We start from the raw sequence: 25504 nt of genomic DNA, 5'->3' as shown, positions 1-25504 counted from the left end.
GCCTTGAATGAAGTCTTCTTCTATGCCTTTCACTCACAGATACCTCACTATAACACTCATATAAAAAATGATTAGACAAGTTGTAATGTTGTAACATCAGATCTTGTTTATTAGTTTTATGGAATATGTAGAGATTCATCTGACTCCTCAAGAGATGAAGCAGCACCAAGCGTGTATTTCTCCATGTTTGCATCATGGTGTTTGTTAAATGATCATAAGTGACAATAAAACGCAAAAAATGAAAACAGTTTTGATTTTAAACCATCATTTTAGGAAGAAGAACTTGTTACAGGTGATGCTACAGATATATCTAAATAAACCAAAGTACTGACCAGAAAACTGGTTCGTTCATCAGGATTCGAAATCACACAGCAGTTCATGTTTGTCATAATCAAAATTATAAAAGACTTTGCAACAGGAGGCAGCTAAAGCAGGACATACAGAAACAGCTGAGTGACAGTGAATAAAAGCTTACTACCTGTGGAGTGTTTCAGTTCATTGTTTAATGGCTGGAGCAGAGTTTCAAGTAGCAAACTATGTGCTTGGAATAACAAGAATCTATCTGACTCATTTGACCTATGAACATTATAACAACAGCATGTCAGAACTGAACTTGTTGCACGTAACTCAAAGATCACAGAACATCACAAACCCAAGTGTAAATCTATTCCACAGTGTCCCAAAAAGCATTTAACAATCATCATAAAATCCCTTCTCATTACTTCCCATTAGTGCATTGCTTGCAGAAACACGTGACAGTGCAGGAGAGATGTTTTCACACTATCAGAGCTCTCTTTTTGTTGGCGAGGAACACATGCCAGTTGAACCACTGAAGCCTGGTGTTCTGGGTGCAGTCTCCACCTGCAGTACAGGTGTAGCCGGCAGGACAGCAGTGTAGCATGTCGCTGCAGCACACCGCCTGTGGAGAGGACAGAGGAAGGAAGGTATGTCACACGGTCAACCGCTGGTGGAGGAAACAATCAGGTGCTTTGGTTACCTTAAAGTGACAACACTGCAGTACAAGCACACTCTGTTACAGGTTCATAACAACCTGACTGACCTGGACTTCTATACCTGAACATATAAGCAGCATTTTAATGTTGTAGCTGCTCAAGTTGGAGCTAATTTTGACTACACCGTGTTGTGTCTCATCTAGAAAACGGAACAAATCTTTATAAGTTTGTCGTATGTTAAATGTGTTATATATTTATCTGTAACTACAGCTGTCAGATAAATGTGGTGGAATAAAAAGTAAGTAGAAAGTATCAGAAAATGATAAAGCCCAAAATACAAGTACCTCAAAATTTGAAATTATTTTAATTACTTTACTGTAATTACTTTACTTTTTCCATTAACATCCTGTCATTGAAGATGGGCAATATTAACAAATCTAATTATCACACAGTTTGTGATCCAGTACCTCAATATGAAAGCTCTTATATTAAGGATTTCAAAGTGTCTGACTTTGTGTAAGAAGTGCACATAAATGTGACTCTTGCTATCCATCGACATTATGGAGAACTATCGGATTATTAATCCTGACTAATATGTAAGCAGCATACTAATGCTACAGCTGGTGGAGGTGAGGCTAACGGTAGCTACTTTATGCGGTTGAGTAGTTTAATATATAAGAATACATCACCATCAAGTGCAATACTTAATTACTTTCCACCAGAGAAACTAACTACTTACATACGTTTCAGCTGCTTTTAAGCCCAGACAAGCTTCATTTACATTTAATATTGTAAAAACTAAAAAATAAGTGAATATTTTCAACCTAATTTGCGAAACATCATTTTTTTCATTGACAGTTTGACATTCACTTGCTGAGAATTAGATGAGAACAATGATGCCACTATAAAAGTATGAAGCTATAGCTAGCTTATCTTAGCAAAAAGACTGGAAACATAGGGAAACAGTTAGCCTAGCTGATTAAACGAACACTATATAAGAAGTTCATTAGTGAGCTTTAGAAGCGCTGATAGGTGGATTTTATTACCTTATGATAAAGCCAGGTTAGCTGTTTCCCCTGGTTTTTAGCCCTTGTGCTAAGCTAAGCTAAGCAGCTGCCTGTGATAGCTTTATATATTGTACAGACATGAGAGTGGCATCAATCTTCTCATCTAACTCTCAGCAAGAAGGCAAATAAGAGTGTTTCCCAAAACGCTGAGTGTCCTTTTAAAGACTGAAGGTATCACCGTATACGTACATTAGCAAGTGGGCAGCAGCCCCATGTAGTCGCAGACGTCCTGCAGCAGGTCTCTCCATCTGCACAGCTGGTCTTTTCATCACACTGGACGTCTCTGAGGTTTAAGGGACTGAGCTGGGCTTGATGCTGGGGCAGATACACCGGGGTTAGCGGGACAGTCTCCAGCTGCAGCATGATGAGCTTCTGACACGAGGCGGTGTTACAGGTGTAACCCTGCGGGCAGCAGTGCTCCTTATCAGGGCAGCAAACAGCCTGCAGACACAGCATGCACAAGGCTAGTTTCCCATTTTACATAAGCAAACCCTGACAGAGATAATGTACACTGATAGTGCGTCTTATATTTTCATGTCAAAGTGGCTGCACTCCTCACAGTAATCTCTATGCACACACACACACACACACACACACACACACACACACATGCAGTGCTCACATCTTGCAGCGGGCAGCAGCCCCACTCGCCCGTGACCAGCCGGCAGCAGGTGGTGTGTTCAGGGCATTGAGTCTGACCGTCGCACGGCACAGCGCTGGGATCAGCCTGGATGCTGGTGGTGGCCGGGAGCTTGGTGTACCACGGAATCACTACTTCTCCTTTGACGCAGGAGGTCTCGCTGTCACTGCACTTGTAGTGGGTGGGACAGCAGTGGTTCCCATCACCACAGCAAACAGCCTGGAGAGAAGTGAGAGAGGAAGTGCTACTTTCACATCGTCCACCCTGCTTTCCAGTTCTGCTTTCAAAAGGAATCAGCTTAGAACAGTGAAAAACACCAGTGGTGGAGTGATCGTTGGAAGTAGAAGTACATTAATTAATCTGTAACCTGTATAACTTCAGACTGACAGTGTGAAGGAACTGCACTGAACTGCAGTGATAATACTGTCTGTTGTCTCTTGGGATATTTCTTGGTCTCTTGGGGAAAATGATGCTAGTTAATTGTTTGCAGTGCAGTTTATGAATAATGAATAAATGGTTTAAAACACTATTGTAAGTAGTTGTAAGCTGGAAGTTGTCATGGCCTTATATCTGCCTACAGCTACATCACAATGTTCATATGCTGCTAATGTGGTGCAGTAACTAAATCATGACCACATTAAAAAATAAAAACAATCATCAGTTGTAGTCACACAGTGTGACGGTCATTTCATGCCATGAGGTGGTAAATACGTTGTTACTGCCGGTTTAAATTTCAGGATGGATGTTATTGGAGGTCAGTGATGAGGTGGAGAAGCAGCGCTCACCTCTGGCAGCGGGCAACAGCCCCACCTTTGAGACGACTTCATGAAGCAGCAGGTGGTGGCCTGAGGGCAGCTGCTGTGGTCGTCACACTGAACCCTGCCCTCCATTTCTTTATTCTCCTCCTCCTCGTCTTCCTCACTCTCCTCCTCCTCCTCATCTGTCGTCGCCTCGCCCGCCTCAGGCTGCTCATTCTCCTCCATCTGTTGCTTTGTGGTCATGACTTCTGCGCTTTGGGTTGTGGTCGCCACCGTAGTGGGCGCCTCTGTGGCGAATGCAGGTATCTTCTCTTGCATGGGCGTTGAGCCTGAGCTGCTCTTACAGGTGAGGGTGGCAACGTCACAGACGGTGCCAGAGGGGCAGCAGTGTTCAAGGTCAGCACAACAGACCGCCTGTTGGACAAAAAGACAGGAGCGCTTCAGTCACAAATGTTAAGGGACAGTTGGATGTATGCATTTGCACGAGGAGAGAGAAGTGTCAGTCAAGTGCAGACAAACTCAGAGCTAAAGAGAGTTTCAGTTTAAAATGTAAAAATCAGTTCAGCGTTTTGGGAAATACATGAACTTGCTTTCTTGCTGAGATTTCACTGAGGAGATTGATACCACTTTCATGTTTATATGATAAGGCTAAAGCCACCTGCTAGTTATCTTAGCTTAGCATAAAGACTGGAAACAGGGTAAAACAGCTAGCCTGTCCAAAGTTAACAAAATCCACCTACCAACATCTTTAAAGCTCACTAATTATTAGTTTCTGTTGTTTGTTTCAGCTGTTTCAGCAGAGTTCCCAACATTGTACTAAGCTAAGCTAGCTCTTCATGCTAACCATAGCTGCCAGTAGCTTCATATTTATTGTTTATTATTATAAGACACGGCAAGTGCATGTTACTCTGTGTTTACCTGCGGTAGAGGACAGCAGGCCCAGCCGCCTGTTTTGTTCTTGCAGCAGGTGGTGGCATCAGGACAACTGAAGGTGGAATCACACGCAACTTCCCCCACCTGTGCGACCTGCCTGGGGATTGTGGGTACCTTGGTGACCCACGGCACGGAGCACGTGTCGTCATCGCAGGTCATGGCAGCCAGATTACATTTCTTACCGTGTGGGCAGCAGTGAATGAAATCTTCACAACAAACAGCCTGGGGATTATCAGAAAGACAGAAAAAACATTTAAGGACTGGCAACACCTTCGACATGATAGTCAGGAGTGTCTGGATAATGAACCTCGGGTAGAGGACAGCAAGACCAGTCGCCTTCTTCGGTTTTACAGCACGTGGTCCCATCTGGACAGGATGCTGTATCGTCGCAGGGGACATCGCCTGGAAAAAAATACCAATGTTAACATTTCCTACGTATCTGACAAAACAAAAACCCATCACTGGGGCAGCACAGGTATAATATCATCTTAATGATCCATTTCTGTGCTTGCTCTGAAGCCCGATGAACGTTTCACCTGCAGCTGCCTTAGCAACAGATGACGTAGAGACTTCCCTCTCTGGAGGAGGAACTGTGGTGACTTCAGGGGTTTTTTCTGAACCATCATCAACTGTCTCTGCAGTCACTTGCTCACCCTCTGAAAGTGGAAACACACACAGTTCAAGCTTGAGCACACACTCAGATTTAAACACTGATTAATCAGAATGAGGAAATAACTTTGCAGCAACACAAAAACTGAATCTGACCAATCTGGTTCTCCCAGTCCGCTCTTATCCGAGCAGGGAGTTTGGCCCACATTGGCATGTCTTTTTTGGTAGATGAGGAGATACATTTGGAGTGCTCGAGATCGCATGTGCTGCCTTCAGGACAGCAGTGTATCTTATCCTCGCAGCACACAGCCTGTTTAGACAATAAAGACAGACGGAGGATCACCACAGAGCCACACATGATAAGACGCCGTGAAGTCAGGACATCGAGGCACATCATGCAAATCCGTCATTTGACTTTTTCCTCATTCATAATCTCACTTATGGTCTGGAGTAGCATTAGCTTTTCAAAGCTGCCATTTATTACCTTTGGCATGGGACAGCATCCCCACAGGCCCTCTGGGTTCTCACAGCAGGTGGTTCCATCTGGACACTCCGACACTCCGTCGCTGCACAGAACCGTAGACGCAAGCTCTGCAACCACATGACAACGTGACATTATGTTTAAAAAAGTGATGATTTAGGGGCTTGAGATAAAAGTAAAGCCCTTAGGAGGGTAAGGCAAGAAGAAAGAAAAAGAAATAATAAGAAGAAATGAACACAAACAAAACAGGAGAATTTAAATGAGCAGCCACATGTACTTCAATAAAGGTCAGTGGCAACCAGGAAGGTTTTAAGGCTTCATTTAAAGGAACTGAGGGTTGAATCAGGTCTGTTTCAGATATGAGTTGCATGTGTTTCGACTCTGGGGACGGTAAGCAGACCTGAACCCAGAGCACCTGCATTGAAGCAGATCATAAATGTGATGCTTTATAAAGCAACAGTAGTATTTTAAGGTCAGTTCTCTGATTCAGCTGCAGGTGCATGGACACGTTTTTCTAAATCCAGCTGAGACACAAGTCCTTCAATTCTTGATATATCTTAAGGCGGTATTAGGCTGATTTGTGATTGTCTTAATGTGGATATTAAAATTTAAGCCTGAGTTTGAGATTTTCAGCATTACATGAGGCTGAGCACCGCCTTTTCTTCTTTGTGTCCAAAAACAATTCTCTCAGTTTTATCTTTGTTTAACCTGAGAACATTTTGGCATATCCATTCACTGATTTTACGATGCACTTACTCAGAGCTTGTATGGGATCATAGTCACCTGCTGATATTGTCTAGCAATAACTAGTAGCAGCACTCGAGGTCTAACAAAAGAACCTGAGAACGGACCCTTGGGGAACTCAACTCAAAGCCCCACATGTCCTTCCACACTGTCTAGCAGTAAGCAGAAGAGTTTCACCTGTTTTGATGCAGGAGCGGCTGTCTTCACTGCACTGGTGGCCCTCAGGACAGCAGTGTTTCCCATCGGAGCAGGAGACTCCCTGTGAGGGGTCAGAAAACCACTCAGAACAAGTCACTTCATAAATACAACACAAAACTGAACCAAGTGTCTGATGGATTCCCCTTGTAAAAATTTTACTCTACATTTAATAAATTAATATTCTTATGAAGAAACATGGGTTAAACTTTAACTGTATTACTCCAAACAGGTGTATTAGTTAGACTTGCAGCGTTGCAGCTTCTATATAAAATTTTCCAGAATAGCAGAAATCAGTTCAGTCGAGGTCACAGATTGCCAGTCTGGTGCGGACCGCCATGAAGATTATAGGGAATCAGGAATCATCCTCCCCTCCAGCTGCTTTATGAGCAGTCCGTCACCAGACTGGCACACCATGAGTTCCTGCAGGAGACTCAGGGTCCCCAGAACCAGGCTGGACCGCTACAAAAACTCATTCCTGCCAACATCCATCAGACTGCTAAACAACCAACAGTAAGATACATGGTGCAATGATTTCCTATCCGTGCAATATAATCTGTTAATACCACTCTTGTATATAGGTGTGTATATGTATGTATGTATATACATATGTGTGTACATATATACATATGTGTGTATATATGTATATATACATATAATATATTTACTTCTGTGAAGTATGTCGCTGCTGCACTTGTTTGGTTCTCTCTTTTCTGTTATACCTGTAAACTGCAGCTGGTAGGAGTCCAGGAAAAATTTCCCCACAGGGACAATAAAGTCTATCTTATCTTATCTTATCTTAACATATTGACTGTCTTCAGTGAAGTGAAACAGTGCAGTCTGTCAACCAAACAAGCAAAGATCACTTTAGTGACAGGAAGCTTCTTAAAAATAAGCCTCAGTTTTGCATAATAAACGCACTCATAATACCTCCAGTATTACTATGTGCACTGTATGTATGAGTGGTGTACTGGTGAACACAATAGACTCAGTTTCATGGGTTTGGTCTGTATTTCCTGTTATTTCTTTCACTTGATTTTCATTTTTGTTCTGCCAGTTTGACACTTAAATGACCTTGTAGCAATTATTTGGAGAGAAAACCATAACATACAGTTAATCAATACAATTTATGTTATTGTGATAACTGCACCTGTTATTATCATAATAAATGATATATTGATCTTCAGAATGTTGCATGTCAAATCTGCGCCGAACAAGGTTTGATTACCTGAGCTAGGGGACAGCAGCCAAACTTTGTCAAGGCCCTCAAGCAGGAAAACTCCGGAGGACATCGTGACTGATCAGGACAGATGTTGTCGTCTTCCTCCCCCATGTACGTCTTGATCATCCTGAAGGACTGCGGGGACAAGGTGTGAGAGGGGGAGGATCTTTCAGCAAACACCTCTTGGTCAGCACGTAATCATGAACGCTACAGCTGTCTGTTATTCTTACTTTAGAGAGTCTGGGTTGATCGGCAGAAGCTCTTTCTACCCAGGGGATGGACACCGTGGCGTTCACACAGCTGGACGTGGCTGAATCGCAGACTGTTTCCGCAGGGCAGCAATGCGTGTGATCCTCACAGCACTCAGCCTGCGAGGGAAGCAGTAGTACGAGCACTTTGACTACCAAAGTTTTTAAAGTGCTATCACACCGGCTAAATGAAGCCGTAGCTTCTATCTGATCCATGAAGTAGTAAAACACCACTGACGATGAATAGTAGCACTGTACAGCCTCATTTCTTTGTATTTTTGCGCACTAGAGAATCATTATCTCTTGTGTACATTTAACTGTGATGAACAAGGGACAAAGGACTCTATTTAAGCTGAAGTACTATGACTTTGCTGGTGTTAGAGGATCAGTTTCTGCGTTATAATATAACATACATTGACTGTGCTGCCTTACAAAGGCAGAGAGCAGTAAAAAATATTGACATGGAGCTTTGGAAAACATCAGTGAGTATCTGAAAACACAGTATCAATACTTGAAACTAATATAATACATTAATTTACTGAATCAGTACTGTGTTGTAAGCAGGTTGTGATGTTTTCATAGAGCACTACTTTAACTCTACTTAGGGAGAAGTTAGGAGGAATTAAAAACACAATTTACAACATGCTGAGGTTAATAATACCAAAAAGCAGAAATACTACAAAAGCTTTTCAGTTACAGCAGGTAGAATAATTGTGATTAGTTTCCTCCAGCTGAGGCAAAATATGATGCGGAACTTGCAGCCAGTACAACCAGATCTACCTGATCAAACGGGCAGCATTCATAGCCATTGGCTGGGTCGCTGCAGCAGGTTTGGCCGTCTTCACACCTTCCTCCATCTGGACACTCATCTGCACCAACCAGGGCCAGGAGAGCCCAACAGATCACAACCCACCTCTGCATCTGCACACAGGGGGGAGACGCACAGAGAGGCCGTGAGAGAAAGGAAAGTGACAGGTGTGCATGTGGAATCCCCCTTCTTACCCAACATCATACACCAAGGTCACAGAGAGACAGATATTCTAATAATGTCTGAGACCCAACCCCATATGCATCTATAATACTTCACTTGGAGGTGTTTTTCAAATTTATTTCGGAATGAACAAGCAAGCAATGACTTTAAATAAAATAAATAAACTCACTTTCAGTTTCGTTTAGCTTGCACATGAAAAAGGAAAAGCGTTTCGTCTAAAAATCTCGGCAAGTCAGACATTATACACGGAGCAATTCATATTTACATCACGTAGAATATTAAAACAATCAATGCAATAAAAAAGTGAAAGTAGTTGTTTGCTGTAAATGTGTGTGGGCGCCTTTACTAATCACTCAAAGCTGTGATTTTCTGAGCAAGTATCATGTCAGATCATTAAGGCTAATAGAAGAAGTTTATTTTGCTCTTACCTTGGTTAAAGATTGGAGTGCTGTTGTGAGCAGTCAGGTGTTGAGTGTCTGATCCCAAAATAACACAAATGAAAGACCTGCACTTTATTGAACACGCCCCCGAGAGAGAGAGAGAGATAGAGAGAGAGAGAGAGAGCGAGAGAGAGAGATGTTCCCAATTTCCCAGAATGCCGTGCAGCGGCTCTCCTGGTCTCTTCCATGAAATCAGATTGTTTGAATTAAATACGACTCATAATGTTCAGTGAAGCTGCTCCTGTTCAGCCGCACGCTGCTATGAAAAGAGGTTGCAGTTGCCTGACGGACGAACTTGTTTACATGCGGCATTTGCAGCGCAGCGCGGTGTCGTGTCCACCAGGGGGCGCCAGAACTACAGCGGCTGAGAGGTAGGGGGCGGGGCCAGGCGGGTCCTGCGGCTTTACCGCTGATCTCAACAACATCCGCACCGTCGTCCCTCCATCATAACGCAGGACTGACACTGGCGGCGTTTTTTACAGATTTGTGAAATCTCCTTGCACTGCGCGACATTTTGTGACGTATGACTCACTTATAAACTGCTCTACTGCGTGCTTAGCCCGACTGTCCAAACATGTATACGGCCTATCCTCAATGGAAAACACTAATTAACTGCTGCTTTACGTTAGCTCTTAAATGTGGCAACATAAGGTTAATTTAATGGGTGAAGACGCCTCTATTTCACGTCGACGTTGGCAGCTAAAGTAGAGGTGAGCAACCGTTATCTTGTCCTCTGAAGAGCTAGCTAGCTAACAAGCTAAAGTTCACGCAGACACTGACAGTTACATGATAACATGTGAGGCTGGTTTGGCTCAATGCATTTGATACATTTACGTATCGATCTCTAATCCAGCCTTTCCCCCTCTCCTCCAGTGTGCCTTGAAAGTATATTTATTCTGTTATTGTATTAAGATAAATTAGGAAGCTAATAGCGGAGAAAAAGCACCGAGTGCTAAGTCAAAGGTTAGATATTGAATGAGTTGCAGGATTTAGTGAAACGTTAATCTAATCAGTTAAGAAGTTGCTCATGTGTCTTTCTCTTTTTTCATTCACTTGTATCCTGTCAACATCAGAATAATGTAGGTGTATTTATTCTGAGACGTGATGAACGTCCTTATAACGTTGCGCAAGTTAGATGAAGGTGAATGGAAAACCCCAAAACATCATTTTAGAGCACATTGAGCTCCATGCTTGTTTTTGGACACTAAGACAGTGGGAACGTTTGTTTGGCAAAGCAGCTTATTGTCTGGACAAAGCTTTAGGACCAAGCGGCTATAACTGTCACACTAAAGTGTAATTAACTCCAGAAATAGGACAAGCCAAAAGGGAACCAAGGCTGTGAAACAGGAAAGTTGGAAATTACTGTAACTTATGTAAAAATCCTCCTCAGTGCACATTTCCTTTAAGAATATTCACCTTGGCTGCTAGTAAAGGATTTTGGAACAACAATATTTAATGTCAGGAGTCCTCTGGGGACATTTCTTCATTTACCTTAATTGGTTTTTGTTCCTTTACACTATTGGCTGATTAAATGTTATCTATCCCACCCTCTCAGTAACGATGGGGACCCACTGGCTGTCTAGTGGCATGCACATCGTAGATAAGTTATCATACTGTTTCAACGAACCCATTATAACAGCCCCGCCTAGACGTACCCAGCTCACACTGATGGAGGATATCTGGTCCAACTTTATGACTCAGTAACAATCAGATGTAGCCTGTTTTTCTGAAGGCCGATAGTATGAATTTCTGTAATTTCTGTCACATTCAGTATTGTTGGATAACACCTAGGGAGGGAAATTAGCACCAGTCATCATCCAAATGCTGGTAAAATATGAAGGTGGCTTGTAGATCTGTGTATCAGTCAATGGATGGTAGATATTTGGATTTTAAATAGTTAATTCTCACCCTGATAACACTTTTCTGGTGTTTGTTGCCATGACACTAACTTGGAGCATCTCAGGAGCAGCAGTCAGCTCTCTGACATAACAGGACGATAACCTAACCACAAACTAGGTGTTGGGTTGCTGATCCTGCAGCACACCAATACTCCTAATGTGTTTTACATAACGAGGAGACAAAGACAAAGAAAGTCTGGCCCCGAGTTAAGTTAAGTTGGGGAACATTGTGTTCTCAGTGTGACGTGGTGTGAGTTTTTTTGTTTTTTCTTGGCGTGACAGGTGGGCAGGATGGGGGAGCGGGCCGTCAGCAGCCCTGTGGCTGCCATCTCTCCAGTGCAGCAGATGCTGGCTTCTGGCACTGGAGCCCTCCTCACATCTGTTTTTGGTGAGCTCATGGAAACAAAGACTAGAAGAAGCAACTTATGTCTGTACATCTTCTATATATAATATAATATAATATAATATAATTGCTTTTTATACAGTTGAGTTTTCCCCAATGTTGCGTCTTATGCAGACACTTGTCACCAAAGCCTTGCACTCCCTTGCCATTTATGAGCTCCACTTAGCTAAAACTACTGCAGTCTAGTACAGCAGTCCTGCATTAAATGCTTCCTTCATGAAGGTTAGAATGTTTTTCTGAAGTTTTTGTATTGAAATTTAATGTTTTAGAGAGGTATTGATTCAACTGTACAATCATTTTGGAAGGTGAAGTTTGTGGTGCTGTTGAACTGTGTTGCATTACAGTTCATTGATTTAAATGAGGTGGACAGAATAATCAGCACGGCCCAGCCTATACCAATACGATGCATTTGTTTACAGTCACACCGCTGGACGTTGTGAAGATCAGGCTGCAGGCTCAGCAGACGCCGTTCCACCAAGGTAAGACGAGGAGCTTCTTCTGTGGGTTTAGATCATATGGGTAATGAAACTCTGGCTTTGCTTTTAACAGCTACTTGTGGATGCCATGTATATTGAAGCTTTTCTAACTCCACTACACCTGTCCTTTGTGTCCTTTGCGCTGTCTTAACAGCCCGTCTTTTTTTTTTTTTTTGCCCTCTCTCTCAATCTCTCCTGCCTTTTGCTTTGTTTCGTAGCTTTAGCCTGTGAATCAGCTCCATGGGCTGGCGTCATCCGCCCTTCCAAGTGTGAGTATCTGACCCGCCATGGCTAAATGCTAAAGCTTGTTTAAAAAAAAAAAACATAGCAATCCATCACAACTTTCTGTGTGTGGGCACATGCTCAACTAACAGCTTCTGCTAATGAAAGCAAAATCAACAAATACATTCACGTGTCTTCTATCAGCCTCGATGTGCATGTTTGATGTTGATCAATGATGCACAGAATGAAGTTATATGGCTGCAGTTTTGTACCTGGATTCTGGTAGAGATTCTGCAGTTTAGCAGCTTCACAGAACATAGTCGATAGTCCATGCTATGCAGTCCTAAATAAACAGGCAGTGAGGGCAGTGGCGGGGACAACCCTGAGGTTATCTTCTCAGTGACTGTGTGGTCATTGCCATCACGTGTATTATTAATCACCTTTCCTTCCTCTGTCTGTACTCAGCTTAGGACACATGGAAACTTCACAAACACTGCACTTTCAACTCTTCTGACCACTGGTTGTTCTGTCTCTCACAGGGAAATGTTTCCTGTATTGTAATGGACTGATGGATCACATCTATGTGTGTCAGAATGGAACTAGTTGCACCAGCTGGTACAAAACACCAACACATTTCAGTGGGACACTTGTGAGTACCAGCACATGAGCGGCTTTACTTTTGCCACTTGTTTTTTTTTTAACACACAAAATGAATGAAAATTGTTTGTCCCACAGGACGCTTTTGTGAAAATCACTCGACATGAAGGTCTCAGGTCTTTGTGGAGCGGCCTGCCACCAACACTGTGAGTGTCTGAACTCGCCTTCAGAAAATGTTTAAAATACAAATGTTGGAGTGAGAAAAACATGATTCTTCAATTCAAAAAGACGCTAATGTTGTTGTGTACTTGCATGTGTGTGTGTGCAGGGTTATGGCTGTACCTGCCACCGTCATTTACTTCACCTGCTACGACCAGCTGCGGGACTTCCTGAGGTTTGGTCTTGGTTTCCAGGGCAGCCACATCCCTCTTGTCGCCGGGGGTTTGGCCAGATGTAAGCCTATTAAAGGACACATAGATTTCCTAACTGTAAAGTGCTGATGGGTTTTTGATTTCCAGTGTGTGTGTGTGTGTTTTAGTGGGCGCTGTGACACTGATCAGCCCTCTGGAGCTGGTCAGGACGAAGATGCAGTCCCGTCGCCTGTCCTACAGCGAGCTGCGGGTGTGCATCCGCTCTGCTGTGGCGCAGGATGGCCTGCTGTCGCTGTGGAGGGGCTGGGGACCCACCGTTCTCAGAGACGTACCCTTCTCTGGTGAGAGCGCAACAACATGCAATATATCAACACTGTATTTGGTAAAAATCTTCATATTGGTTACAGTTACAGTGGAAAAATTATATCCTATCCTCTGTAGAAACCATTCCTGCAGCATATCTCACTCCTCTGCTGTCGTTTAATGTCTTCAGTACGTTGCAAACAGTCGTCCTCTCATCAGATCACAGCTAAATACTCTGTTACTCTGTTCATTCTTAAAAATCTGCAGGAGCAGAAGTTTCAGAAGTTTATCTGAATGTTTTTAAACTGTTTTTGCCAGTAAAACTACAGACTATTTATGGCCACCTTTAGTCATAGAGAAGGTGAGTGTGGGCTTAAATAAATCTTAAATTTATTGTTCTTGGGTAAAAAACTTTGAATGTTCATTCCGGATATTTCATCTATTGTTCTTGTAACCATACAGGGTAGGACAGACCATATGTCTGACACTCTTTTGCTCTCATTCATTCATGCTGTCCTTATTCAGAAACTTGTTTTTGATTAAATATTGTCACTAGGCAAGTACATATTAGTTGTATAGCCTCAAATTTGCCTCAAGGAATTTAACAAGCTGTACTGCATACAACATAATCTGTCCTTAGACCTTTGATCCCGGTCAAACCTCCCCCAAGAAAGACTTTAAACATGGGCTAAATGGAAGAAACAGTGGGAAGAGCAACAGAAAATCAGATAGTGAACTAAAAGGCAGCAGTAATTTGTGACAGGATTGGTTATTTGGGAATGTGCAAGATGACTCTAAATAAGCGCAAAGCAACTAATTAGCAAACAAACCGTCCCTGTTTGTGTGCATCTGCAGCTTTGTACTGGTTTAACTATGAACTGGTGAAGGCCCATCTCTGTGAGCAGTCCCGAATGACTCAGGCCAACTTCTCCATCAGCTTTACTGCAGGAGCCGTCTCAGGAGCTGTAAGTACCCACCTGTCCTTCACAGGTTTCTCTGAATGAATTTATTTACATGCACACTAATTGGCCATTGTTATTAGGAATACGACAATATGCTGAATTTCATACAGGTGATGTAAACAGTATTTTCTGTTTGGATATTCTGAATGGAGCATTTTCTGATGATTGTGATTTTGTGTCTCAGTTGGATTTTTTACCAAAGTTTGTGACACACAGCCTGTTCACAGTGAGCTCTGTGGGTAGACTCTGTGAGTCTAGACAGCTGTTTGCACGGCGGGGTTAGAGACGCATGTAGAAAAGACAAGCCAACATTTCTGGTTAGAAACACAGATACTCTAAACATCATGAAGCACTCAACAGATTTTTTGATAATACCCTTCCCAACAAGGTGGCTGAATGATTGAAAGATGGAGGCTGTGTTTGCATTATCAAACTAGTCTGCTAACATCAGGACAGCAGGATGTCTGTCATTATGTTAATCAGAATACATGGCTGCATGTAAACAGGAACATTGGTGGAATATTCATTTTCATTAGCCATGCAGACAGCTTAGTAGGAGTGTTTGCTTTTTTGGATTAAAGGCAGAAAACTGAATATTTTGTGCATGTAAACGTAGTCAGTGATATCCTGTATTTCTTAATGTGAAAGCACATCTCCTGGATAATGTAACAACCCCGTTCATGTTTTGGTCCCATTGTAAAATTCACAACTCTTCATTGTTGTAGTTCTAAACAAAATGTGGAACCATTATTACTGAATTCACCCAAAATTGACCCAGAATCCAAAAGTAAATTCATTTAAACTGCAGGTTGTAAAATCAGTCTCCTCAAAGGTAAACGCTTTAGCATCTGTGGACTGTTAGCAACAAAGCTCGATGACCGGATGCTTCTCACTGAAACGCACCTTCAGAGTCGTGGTTAAAGTCTTGTGTTTTTATGTGCACAGGCTTGTACTTTTCACTTTTTTATCAAAGATCGAGTTATTCTTTACTGTAGTTGTGTGTCTTTTGTACTGACAATTCAACTATATGAACCTGTCAGATGTAATCTGTCAATAATCTGTGAATGGTGTGACTCAGCTAACCTGTGAGAAAACGAGGGCGGGTCAAAGTGTCTCCACCTGCTTCGCAAACTCTGTTATTGTATGATGAAATGAACTGTAGCATTAACATTTCATTAGCATTCATCAGTAGATGTTCGAACCCGATAACTGTGAAATCCTGCTAACATGGATGGCTTCACATAATCGATCTTATTTTCCTTGAGAAATCGTGATATTTGCTTTGGTTAACTGACTGCACTTAACTTTACTTTATCAGCGTATGGCAAAAACTTCATAAGACTCAAGGTTTAAGGTCTGAGCAATGACAGCATTGTCAGGTATACGTCTGGAGAGTCGGGCCAGCCACTGACCCACATTCATATCGTCTGGTTTCTTGTGTAATGATTAAGCATCTGCCCTCCTGATACGAATGGTGATCCTTCATTCACAGATTATACCTGACAGGTTGATGTGTAACCATTGGCTGCGCCTGTGTTTCATGCAGCATATGACTGCTATTGTCTCTAATGGTGTCTAGATTGCTGCAATCCTGACGCTGCCTTTCGACGTGGTGAAGACTCGGAGACAGATCCAGCTGGGGGAGACAGACACTCTGGGAGGTCTGCACTTATACCTGTTACATGAACGTATTGACTTATGTGTGCAGCGCATTCTTCTTAACGGTAACTTGTCCCCATTCCTCCTAGTTTCCTTGAAGAGAACCACATCAACATGGCACATGATGAAGGAAATATGGGCTGAGTTGGGGTACAGGGGCCTTTTTGCAGGTACACTCTTCTTCTGTCTTGTGCTAAATAAATACATAATGTTTGCTTTGCTCAGAAGTGAAAACATTTGTATTTTCTTCAGGTTTCATGCCCAGGGTGATCAAAGTGGCCCCAGCCTGCGCTATCATGATTAGCACATACGAGTTTGGAAAGGCCTTCTTCCAAAAGATGAACCTTGATCGAGAGTGACCTGCCTCCTGAAGGCTGGCTGTGTGACGCTGGGTGTTTCACTTGGCAGGAGCTTGTTCACTAAAGAACATGCAGACATTATTTTCCAAACTGTTGAGACAAAGTCTACTCAAACGGGAGCTGGATTTGGTTTTGTGTGAAGAGAAAAGGTGAGGATTTGCCCACATGTCCTTGCGAATCCACCCTCTTGACATACAGACTATGATAAGACATCCTTGAACTTAAGACTGAGCTGTCGGACTACAAACTCTGTGTGTGTTTATTATTTTATTAAACTGTTACCAGGTATCTTATAAACAGGATATGTTTTCAACGCTTAAGGGATTCGACTTGTACCAGATTACACTGTCATGGATCACACCTGTGTGCACATTTTCAAACGATAAGCACTGTCCTTGATGAAGACGCTGAGCTCACTCACCCACGGTGCAGCAGAGTGGTTGACGGTATAATGCTTGGTTGACATTCTTAAGGGCTGCAGGGGCATGATTCAGAGGAAAATGTTCTCATTCTCTAAATTTGCATTGCCTGAGACCAACTGCATGGTATGTATAACTTAATTCAATGCAGATTCCAGACGAACTAGTCCACCCTGCATTGGCACTACTGCGTTACCCTGCTCTCCTGTAGCAGTAAAGCATGAGATCTCAGTAGATGATTGACAAATCTGTTTTGTATGCTGGACAGATTTGATTGTTTGTAGCACTTTAAACTTGGCTGTGAAATGGAATCACAAGACTAGCTTCAGGCTTTTGTGTTTGTTGAGTGCATACCTCTTTTTCTGTTCCCGTAACTGGAGGAAAATCACATGATACAAAACACAAGGCCTGATGCAAAAATTAAAGCGAGCCCTCTTGGAAGATGTGGTTTCATTGGTGCATGGAGTTTAGCATTTATTGCAATAATTATATTACAAGATTACAAATGAGAAAACCACTGCAGTCAGCTTCCCAGAAGTCATGCAGAGTTTCTTAAGTTTTGCCAAGACTTTTCAGGTTATGGGTAGAGGAAATCATAAAACACTTTACAATCTCATGGGACTCTGGTGATATAATGCCTACAATAAACATGACGTCAAAATTTGTTGCATCACTGGATCATAAAGCAAAATATTGCAGCCTTAACCTAAAGATTTTAAATGTGTCTTTTGAATTTTTTTTATATGAATGAAATGGTAATAAATGTTAAGACTGCTTGATTATTATGATGTGTCATTCATTCATTTATTCCTTAACGAGTGTGTTAATGAAGTGAAAAACAAAAAATTGTACATTACAAGTTATTATGCAATGACTTTAGATACCTCGTGAAATCAAACAGCGACATCTAGTGGCTGCTAAGTATAATACATCTCCAGGGTGAAATACCGGGGGCGGGCTTCTCAGGCGATAGTCACGCTGAACTCCGCGATATTTGATTTGTATATAACGGCAGTTTACCCAGCGACAGGCCTCTTTCAATCGGATTGGAGACAAAATGGTGAGTATGCTCTACATGCAGCCCGCACGCTGGAGATGAATCCGCCTGTCATCTGAAGCATCCGTTACATTTTACTTATTTCAGACACTCATATTGATTTTTAAAGAAATATATATTCATTCTCTACATAGATTTTTGTGTTAATTTAGTGTAATAGTTCAGCTTTCGTGATGCATGTTTAACCATACGGGCGACCCAGGGTCCAAAATGGCAGCTTGACCTAGGCCGCTGCCTGTAATTTTCAAAGTAATTACTTAATGATGACATTATTCCTATGGTTCGTTGTTCTGATTATGTATTTTCTGGTTACTGAAAATATGAAGTTCAACCGAGCGGCAGTTTTGATCGTGCATACATGAGTTGCTAAGCTAGCTAAGCGATCCGCCTGTGTAACTTGGTTGTCCTGTAATTGCCCCTAAATACTCTAACTGTACTTTAACACAAAACAAATTTTGCATTTAGCATGCCCAACCAGTTATATTTATGGTCACGCTATGTCGGAAACCCACAAGGTGTATGTCATTGTAGCCGCTCTTGCACGTCGTGATTAGCGCATGATGGACTAGCTAACAGCGAGCTACTTGGACTAGCTAACAGTTTCTTCTCTCCGCAGTCCCACCGTAAGTTTTCGGCTCCGCGCCACGGATCTCTGGGGTTCCTGCCCCGCAAGCGGAGTCGTCGCCACCGTGGTAAGGCCAAGAGCTTCCCTAAGGATGACCCCAGCAAGCCTGTACACCTGACAGCCTTCCTGGGCTACAAGGCCGGCATGACACACATCGTCCGTGAGGTCGACAGACCTGGCTCAAGTGAGTGGAAGAAAATGTGCTGTTTGACTAATTTAAATTGGCGAGAACCTGAAAAGTTGTGGATGTGTTTTGGACAAGTAATAAATAAAATGTTCTGCCTGTGATGAGCCTCTCGACGGGCGGACATAATGGGTTTTATACCCCTTGCTGAATGTCGAGTTCTGAGCGCAGTCTGGACCATCGGATAGGATTCACTTTAAGTTTACAAGGTCTGACAAATCATAACTATTTTCCTTTTTCTGCAGAGGTGAACAAGAAGGAAGTGGTTGAGGCTGTGACCATTGTGGAGACTCCCCCCATGATTGTGGTCGGAGTTGTGGGTTACGTCAACACTCCCCGTGGCCTGCGCTCTTTCAAGACCATCTTCGCCGAGCACGTCAGTGACGAGTGCAAGCGTCGGTTCTACAAGAACTGGTGAGTTATCATGTAAAATGACATTTTACCAGACAGTAGTGATAGATGTTGAAGCAGATGTTAGTTGCCCAGTGGAAATGAAATAAGACCTGTGTTTTCACTGAGCGAGTCTAACATTACGGTGGCCTCTGGCAGCTCCGCTCAGGTGCCGTGTGCCCTGATGAGCTCCGGGCTCCTCTGGCCAGTGGAAAGTGCTTCTTAGAAACTGAGCCATGAGCCGAAATCCTTATTAGCTGATACAGCCCCCTCACCCACATGGAGGGGAGGGCGAGCAGCTATGCACTGTGTTCTTCCGCTGGCCCTCTGTGGTTATGAAGAACCTGTGCCAACCTATGTCCTCTCTTCTACGCTGCGTGCTCTCAGGTACAAGTCCAAGAAGAAGGCTTTCACCAAATACTGCAAGAAATGGCAGGATGAGGAGGGCAAGAAGCAGCTGGAGAAGGACTTTGCTGCCATGAAGAAGTACTGCCAGGTCGTCCGTGTGATTGCCCACACTCAGGTTAGTATGTATGGTAGATTTCCAGTGAGGTGGTTTTAGTTTCCTGTCAGTGATGAGACCACGGATCTTGCGTCAGGCATGGCGCCCGACACACATGAGGATACCTTCCATGCTGCCTTCCTTCTGAGACCACATCGCTAAAATTTTCCCTGTACATCTTAGTCTGTTTTCTGTTCTGACCTGTTTTTATATCTGCAGATGCGTCTGCTGCCCCTGAGGCAGAAGAAGTCTCACCTTATGGAGGTGCAGCTGAACGGAGGCTCCATCTCTGACAAGGTCGATTGGGCCCGTGAGAAGCTGGAGCAGGCTGTGCCCGTCAACACAGTTTTCACTCAGGATGAGATGATCGACGTCATTGGAGTCACCAAGGGTCACGGATACAAGGGTAAGATCCAAATTTATCTAGTCTATATTCGAAATGACTGCTTAGTCATATTTGTGCTCTACCCTTCAAATTAGCAAGCATTAAATCAGGATCAAAACCTTCAATATGATCAACTGAAAACATACAATTTATACATGGGTTATTTTTTTGCCTTTATAAAAATGTAGATGTGATAAAAGATTAGTCTGGAACTTTCTGGTTTAGGTACCTACCTTGAATTTTACACTTGCATGTGGCCTGTATGTAGGTTCATTAGCTGTGGTTTAGTACAGCCTCTCTGCAAGGCCACGTATCTTTTGGTTAATGCGTCTTGGCTCTAAAACTCTTAAATTTCCTACCATCCTAGGTGTCACCAGCCGTTGGCACACAAAGAAGCTTCCTCGCAAAACCCATCGTGGTCTGCGTAAGGTGGCCTGTATCGGTGCCTGGCATCCTGCCCGCGTGGCTTTCTCTGTGGCCCGCGCTGGTCAGAAGGGTTACCACCACCGTACTGAGATCAACAAGAAGATCTACAAGATTGGCCAGGGCTACCACACCAAGGATGGAAAGCTGGTGAAGAACAACGCCTCCACTGAGTATGATCTGTCCAACAAGAGCATCAACCCCCTGGTAAGTGTCTCATGCATATTTATTTTTTTTTAAATCTCCTGCCTGAAAGCAGAAGACTTAACTCACTTTGTCCCTTTCTCAAAAGGGTGGATTTGTCCACTATGGAGAGGTGACCAATGACTTCGTCATGGTGAAGGGCTGTGTTGTGGGAACAAAGAAGAGGGTGCTGACTCTGCGCAAGGTGAGGACAAAATGCAGCTCTGTCACTTTATTGTCTGACAAATTACCGCATTCTACCAGAAATATTAAATTGGTCAGTTTTTAGCAGCGGGCGTGTTCTCAAACTTAAAATTTCCTTTTCACTGCTTTTCCAGTCTCTGCTGGTGCAAACCAGCCGCCGTGCTTTGGAGAAAATCGACCTCAAGTTTATCGACACCACTTCCAAGTTTGGTCACGGCCGCTTCCAGACCGTGGAGGAAAAGAAGGCGTTCATGGTAAGACTTAGTCCTGAAAGCCTTGCCTCTAGGCTTTTCTCCATCACATTTCTTTTCCTGGTCTTCAAGTGTGACTTAATGGAGTAGTTACTCAGGATAAACAGTTTTAGTTAAAGTGTTAGCACAATATGTTAGTCCTGTATTACACACTCGGTCAGTGTGCTCCCTTTTTGATATTTGTCCCCAAAAGAGATGTAGGACTAACACACAAGGTGAGCTAGTGATTTAACTGTGCTGATACCAATTCCACATTGCCAGATGTCCTTCTGTTGCTGTGGTCCTGCACTGTTCGTAACCTGGTTCAGTCTTCAGTATGAACTCTGGGTTCCATTCCAGTGCCACAGTGAGCTCCAGTGAGGCAGGGGAGCAGTGCCTCTTTGTGCTCGCTCCCTGTTCACTCTCTGGGAACACCGGCTGCTCCGAGCCAACACATGGTCCTGCAGGCCAACGGCTGATTAAAGTATTGGCATACAACTGATCATCCTGTCTCTCTTCTACAGGGACCACTCAAGAAGGACCGTATTACCAAGGAAGAGACTGCTTGAAGTCACTGCCCATGACAAATGTCTCTGCTGCATTGACTGTCACCATCATTACTGTTCTGCAGAGTTGTTTAATAAAAACAAAAACCCAAAGACTGTCCGTCTATTTTATAAGGTTTTATGTGGAGTTAATTTAGAGGTGCAGGTCTAACTTAACTGCAATCAGAAAAATATGTGCTGTTAAATCTAGTTGCCTTTTTGTGTATTGAAGTTACAGATGGCTGCTCAATTAATTTGACCAGCAGTTGGCCTTTTTATAGTTTTTTTTTAAAACATATTGAGATTTTCACAATGATTTTAACATGGGCATTTTAACTAATAACAAACATTATTCCCCAATCTGGCAAAAAAAAAAAAATACAATAATTGATCACAATCCAAGGTTGTGAGTTTCCAAAAAGTCAATATAAGGCCTCCACAAATGAGCAAAGTTATTTTGTTTTTTACAATATATGTTCATCAGTTCCTTTGTCCACATTCCGATAAAGGTGTGTCCATATTTCTCCACAATAATGCTATTACCCTTCTGGCTTGTAAGAGTCGAAAGTCAATAGGCAGTGACTGCTGTTGAGACACGACAAAGTCCTCAGTATATTCCCAGTAAACATATTTTGGCGCGCAAAGGAACTTCCCTTCCAACCACGAGACCTATACAGTGTAATACACTTTTCCAGAATTGGTGTGCTTTTGAACACTCCCATAAACAATGAATTAATGTGCCTTTTGCTTCTCTGCATTTCACACAAATATCAGGTACATTAGGGTAAATGTGGTTCAACCTGCAAGGTGGGCCTTTTTCATAGTTACCTAAAAATAAAGGCTGCAGTGAAGTGTTACCTGCTGGTGAGGGAAGAATGATGAATGCCACAGTGGTAAGACCTGCCTTGAAAATGAAAGCTGCATAGTGAATGTACTTGGAAGTGTCAAAATGGCCTTTTAATTGAAACACTAGGTCATTTGCACCAAGTCATGCATGAATGTATAAATAATTTAATGTTATGGTGGAGCTAGTTTCCCACTTTTCTCAGTCCTTTGAAACTTGATGGGTGTTCAGTTTCATCTCAAAAGCTGAAACGATGCCTTCAGTTCAGTTGGTTTGTCAGTTGTTTCAACCTCTTTCACTTAGTTGAAAAGCTGCAAATTCAAACTTCTGTTGAGCCATGAAATGTTTTGTTTTCTGTGCAAAACTGAATTGACTTAATTACCTCAGCTCTAACTTCATGAACTGTTGGGCTGTTACATATATACAACATATATTCTAATATATGTTGCATATTATTATGCAACATATATTAGAAACTTGAGCTTAATTTATAAAGCGACTCATAAATGTAGTGAAGTAATTAGTATTTCCCTCTAACCTCTAGTGTGGTAGATGCACTCCAAAAAGAAAATGCAGTACAAGTACCTCAGATTTAGTACAGTACGTGTATGAATGTGTCGATGTACTCAGCTAGGTCCCTCCGCTGCTCTGAGCTTGTTAAACGCGATCATCCTCTGAGTCTCATGCGCTGCAGCTGAAAAGGTCGACATCAGCTGTGACGAGAGCAGCCACCTATGCAGAACTGATGGACAGCAAGACTCTGCGTTTAGCTAACATTGCATGTTTTAACTGGCTATATGTGTCCTTGAGCTGTAAGGCTTGCATTCGGCTGACATCAGAACTCTCGCAGTCACAGCGCGGTAATTAAGCCCCAGCATCATCCATTCTGACTCATCACTGCCAAAACCAAAACCTCCACTTCAGCAGGTAATGAGGAAGACCCTGAGAGGGCTCTACAGGCCATTTAGATGTCCCGCAAAACGCCTCTCTGAGACATCTCTGCATAATATTCAGCACTCTTAGCAGAAATGTGGATTTCCTGTAAGGATTTTCAAGGTCCCACCTACTTCCCATTAACCTGCAGCCGAGGGAGCTGAAGGACAGCGGTTCTCTGTTGAGCCGCCTTTCAAGAATTTGACATTTTCTCCTCCAAAGCAGTTCTACAGCGAGGAGGAAACTGTCCTCTAAAGGACACTTATGGTAAACTGAGCCCTCAGAAGAAGGCCTGCTGTCCGTGTAGAAGCAGCGGGAGGATGAGGAAGGGTGAAGCCCTCTGTCACTGTGGCCAGAGGACAGTCATGGAGATGGACCTGCTGTTACATAATAACCTCCAGAGGCTGTGACCCCTGCCCTGCTGCAGCACAAGCAGAGCTGCAGTTCAAAGCTCCCACACAGCTCTGCTTTACATAATGCCCTCTCTGCTAAATGTGACAGTTAACAGTCCAGAATTATGCCATTAATTGCTCCCTCTGTCCCATTCAGGTGAGGCGAGGTGTCCCAGCAGGCGCTCCCTTTATGACCCCGTGCATCTGCTCGAACAGCATCTCTGTGCACTTTTCATAAAGGCCTGTCCGCACCATTCCACCCTATTAGTTCAGTCCTCCATCATCTCAAATGAGCTCTCCTCAGAGCGGGGACGAGGGAGGCAGGGGTGGGTGCAGAAACTCCTGAGCGAGGGGGGCGACTCAGCTTTAAAGAAGGGCGGCACGTTTGGGAAATGAGTAAAAATGTGTTGAGACTCAATTTTAAAGCCCTCAGTATTAGCATGAGTAAAGTGTGCATTGTTAATTGTGACACTGTTTATTCAGTGTAATAAATGAATGTCAGATACACAAGGTTAAAAATTCAATAATGAAATGAATGATATCGATAAATAGCTGTTATTTGTACCTCCAAATGGCCCCAACCCTCCCCCATGGAAACGAAACAAGGAGACTGAAAGAAAATTACTACAAACTACAATTTTTGGTGATTTGTGTCACTTTGTAGCCATTTTTGGTCAGTTTGCGTTTCTTTTTGTCTCTGTTTTCATGTTGTGTCTCTTTGTCTTCATTTTACATTATTATGTGGTTGTTTTGCATCAGTTTGTCATAATTTTGTATCATTTTGTGATGGTTTTGCATCACTTTGTCATCATTTTGCATCATTATGTGATGGTTTTACATCAGTTTGTCATCATTTTGCATCATTATGTGGTTGTTCTGCATCAGCTTGTTGTCATTTTACATCATTATTTGGTGGTTTTACATCATTATACGGTTGTTTTGCATCAGTTTGTCATCACTTTGCATCATTATGTGATCTTTTTTTCCTGACTTTGTTGTCATTTTGCATCATTATGTGGTTGCTTTGCATCAGTTTTCCTTGTTTCTAACAGGACATGATAACAGTCACTTCAACAGAATCGTCATTCCAGTGGTCCCTGGGCCTGCACCCATGAGGCCCTTTCAGTAATCCATCCATGATACTAACAAGCCATAGAAACTACCCATCACTCTCTGACTTTGATAGGGTTGGTCAATCAGAATCCAGAGGGGTGATTGCCACCCCTGGACACCCCTCCGGCCCGGCCTCTAATTAGCTAAGTCTTCCATCATCTCAAATGAGCTCTCCTTAGAGCCAGGGAAAAATGAAGCCAGTATTGTCTGTTTCTCTACTTTTTGACTGCATTTGTGTGTGTGCACGCGTGTGTGTGTGTTTGTGTGTGTATGCATGCGTGTGTGTGTGTGTTATCCTGCAGTGGAACCTCCAGTCCAGTCCTGAGGTAGCAGCTGTTGCTAGCGGGACAGCAGCCAGGTAACCAGGGTGCATGCTGGGACAGCAGGGAGGAGGGCCAAGCATTTGATTTATGTGAGTGTGTGAGAGTGTGTGCAGTTGCTCGGACATGTAAGTAGGTGTGTGCATCTGTGTGTCGGTGTGTGTCCTGGCATCGCCGTCAGCCGGCTGGCACAGAGTCAGCGGCGGGCCGTCCTGCAGAGTGAG

At 43.0% G+C, this 25504-nt stretch overlaps 3 protein-coding genes and 2 non-coding genes across 6 annotated transcripts; 4 read left to right on the top strand and 1 right to left on the bottom strand.

Moving 5' to 3' along the window:
- Positions 1-83: 83 nt before the first annotated feature.
- Positions 84-9410, bottom strand: grna (granulin a). The gene is made up of 14 exons (XM_041957409.1): positions 9270-9410; positions 8631-8771; positions 7833-7970; positions 7609-7737; positions 6363-6444; positions 5445-5551; positions 5117-5270; positions 4888-5007; positions 4659-4753; positions 4337-4573; positions 3446-3832; positions 2643-2879; positions 2210-2461; positions 84-919 (listed from the first exon to the last, which is right to left on the bottom strand). Exons 2-14 carry the CDS (start codon positions 8769-8771, stop codon positions 776-778), a joined length of 2223 nt encoding a protein of 740 aa, XP_041813343.1. The 5' UTR covers positions 9270-9410; the 3' UTR covers positions 84-775.
- A 424-nt stretch (positions 9411-9834) lies between these two features.
- Positions 9835-17726, top strand: slc25a39 (solute carrier family 25 member 39). 2 transcript variants are annotated; one of them, XM_041957070.1, is made up of 12 exons: positions 9835-9991; positions 11462-11567; positions 12002-12061; positions 12277-12327; positions 12820-12929; positions 13016-13083; positions 13206-13330; positions 13416-13589; positions 14407-14516; positions 16093-16174; positions 16262-16342; positions 16425-17726. In XM_041957070.1, exons 2-12 carry the CDS (start codon positions 11471-11473, stop codon positions 16529-16531), a joined length of 1065 nt encoding a protein of 354 aa, XP_041813004.1. In that variant the 5' UTR covers positions 9835-9991; positions 11462-11470; the 3' UTR covers positions 16532-17726. The 2 variants fall into 2 exon arrangements, with proteins under 2 accessions (XP_041813004.1, XP_041813005.1); XM_041957071.1 differs by lacking the exon at positions 12277-12327.
- A 209-nt stretch (positions 17727-17935) lies between these two features.
- Positions 17936-21792, top strand: rpl3 (ribosomal protein L3). Its single transcript, XM_041956333.1, has 9 exons — positions 17936-18010; positions 18624-18816; positions 19062-19230; positions 19594-19729; positions 19928-20114; positions 20461-20723; positions 20809-20904; positions 21038-21157; positions 21658-21792. The coding sequence occupies exons 1-9, from the start codon at positions 18008-18010 to the stop codon at positions 21700-21702; spliced, it is 1212 nt and encodes a 403-aa protein (XP_041812267.1). The 5' UTR covers positions 17936-18007; the 3' UTR covers positions 21703-21792.
- Positions 19771-19863, top strand: LOC121621530. Its single transcript, XR_006007641.1, has one exon. It is a non-coding gene; the product is annotated as a small nucleolar RNA U83B (small nucleolar RNA).
- On the top strand, positions 21438-21570 carry LOC121621528. The gene has a single exon (XR_006007639.1). It is a non-coding gene; the product is annotated as a small nucleolar RNA SNORA54 (small nucleolar RNA).
- Positions 21793-25504: the final 3712 nt, after the last annotated feature.

Source organism: Chelmon rostratus, chromosome 17, assembly GCF_017976325.1.
Source record: "Chelmon rostratus isolate fCheRos1 chromosome 17, fCheRos1.pri, whole genome shotgun sequence".
Lineage (NCBI taxonomy): Eukaryota > Metazoa > Chordata > Actinopteri > Chaetodontiformes > Chaetodontidae > Chelmon > Chelmon rostratus.
This window is presented reverse-complemented; position numbering and strand designations above follow the sequence as displayed.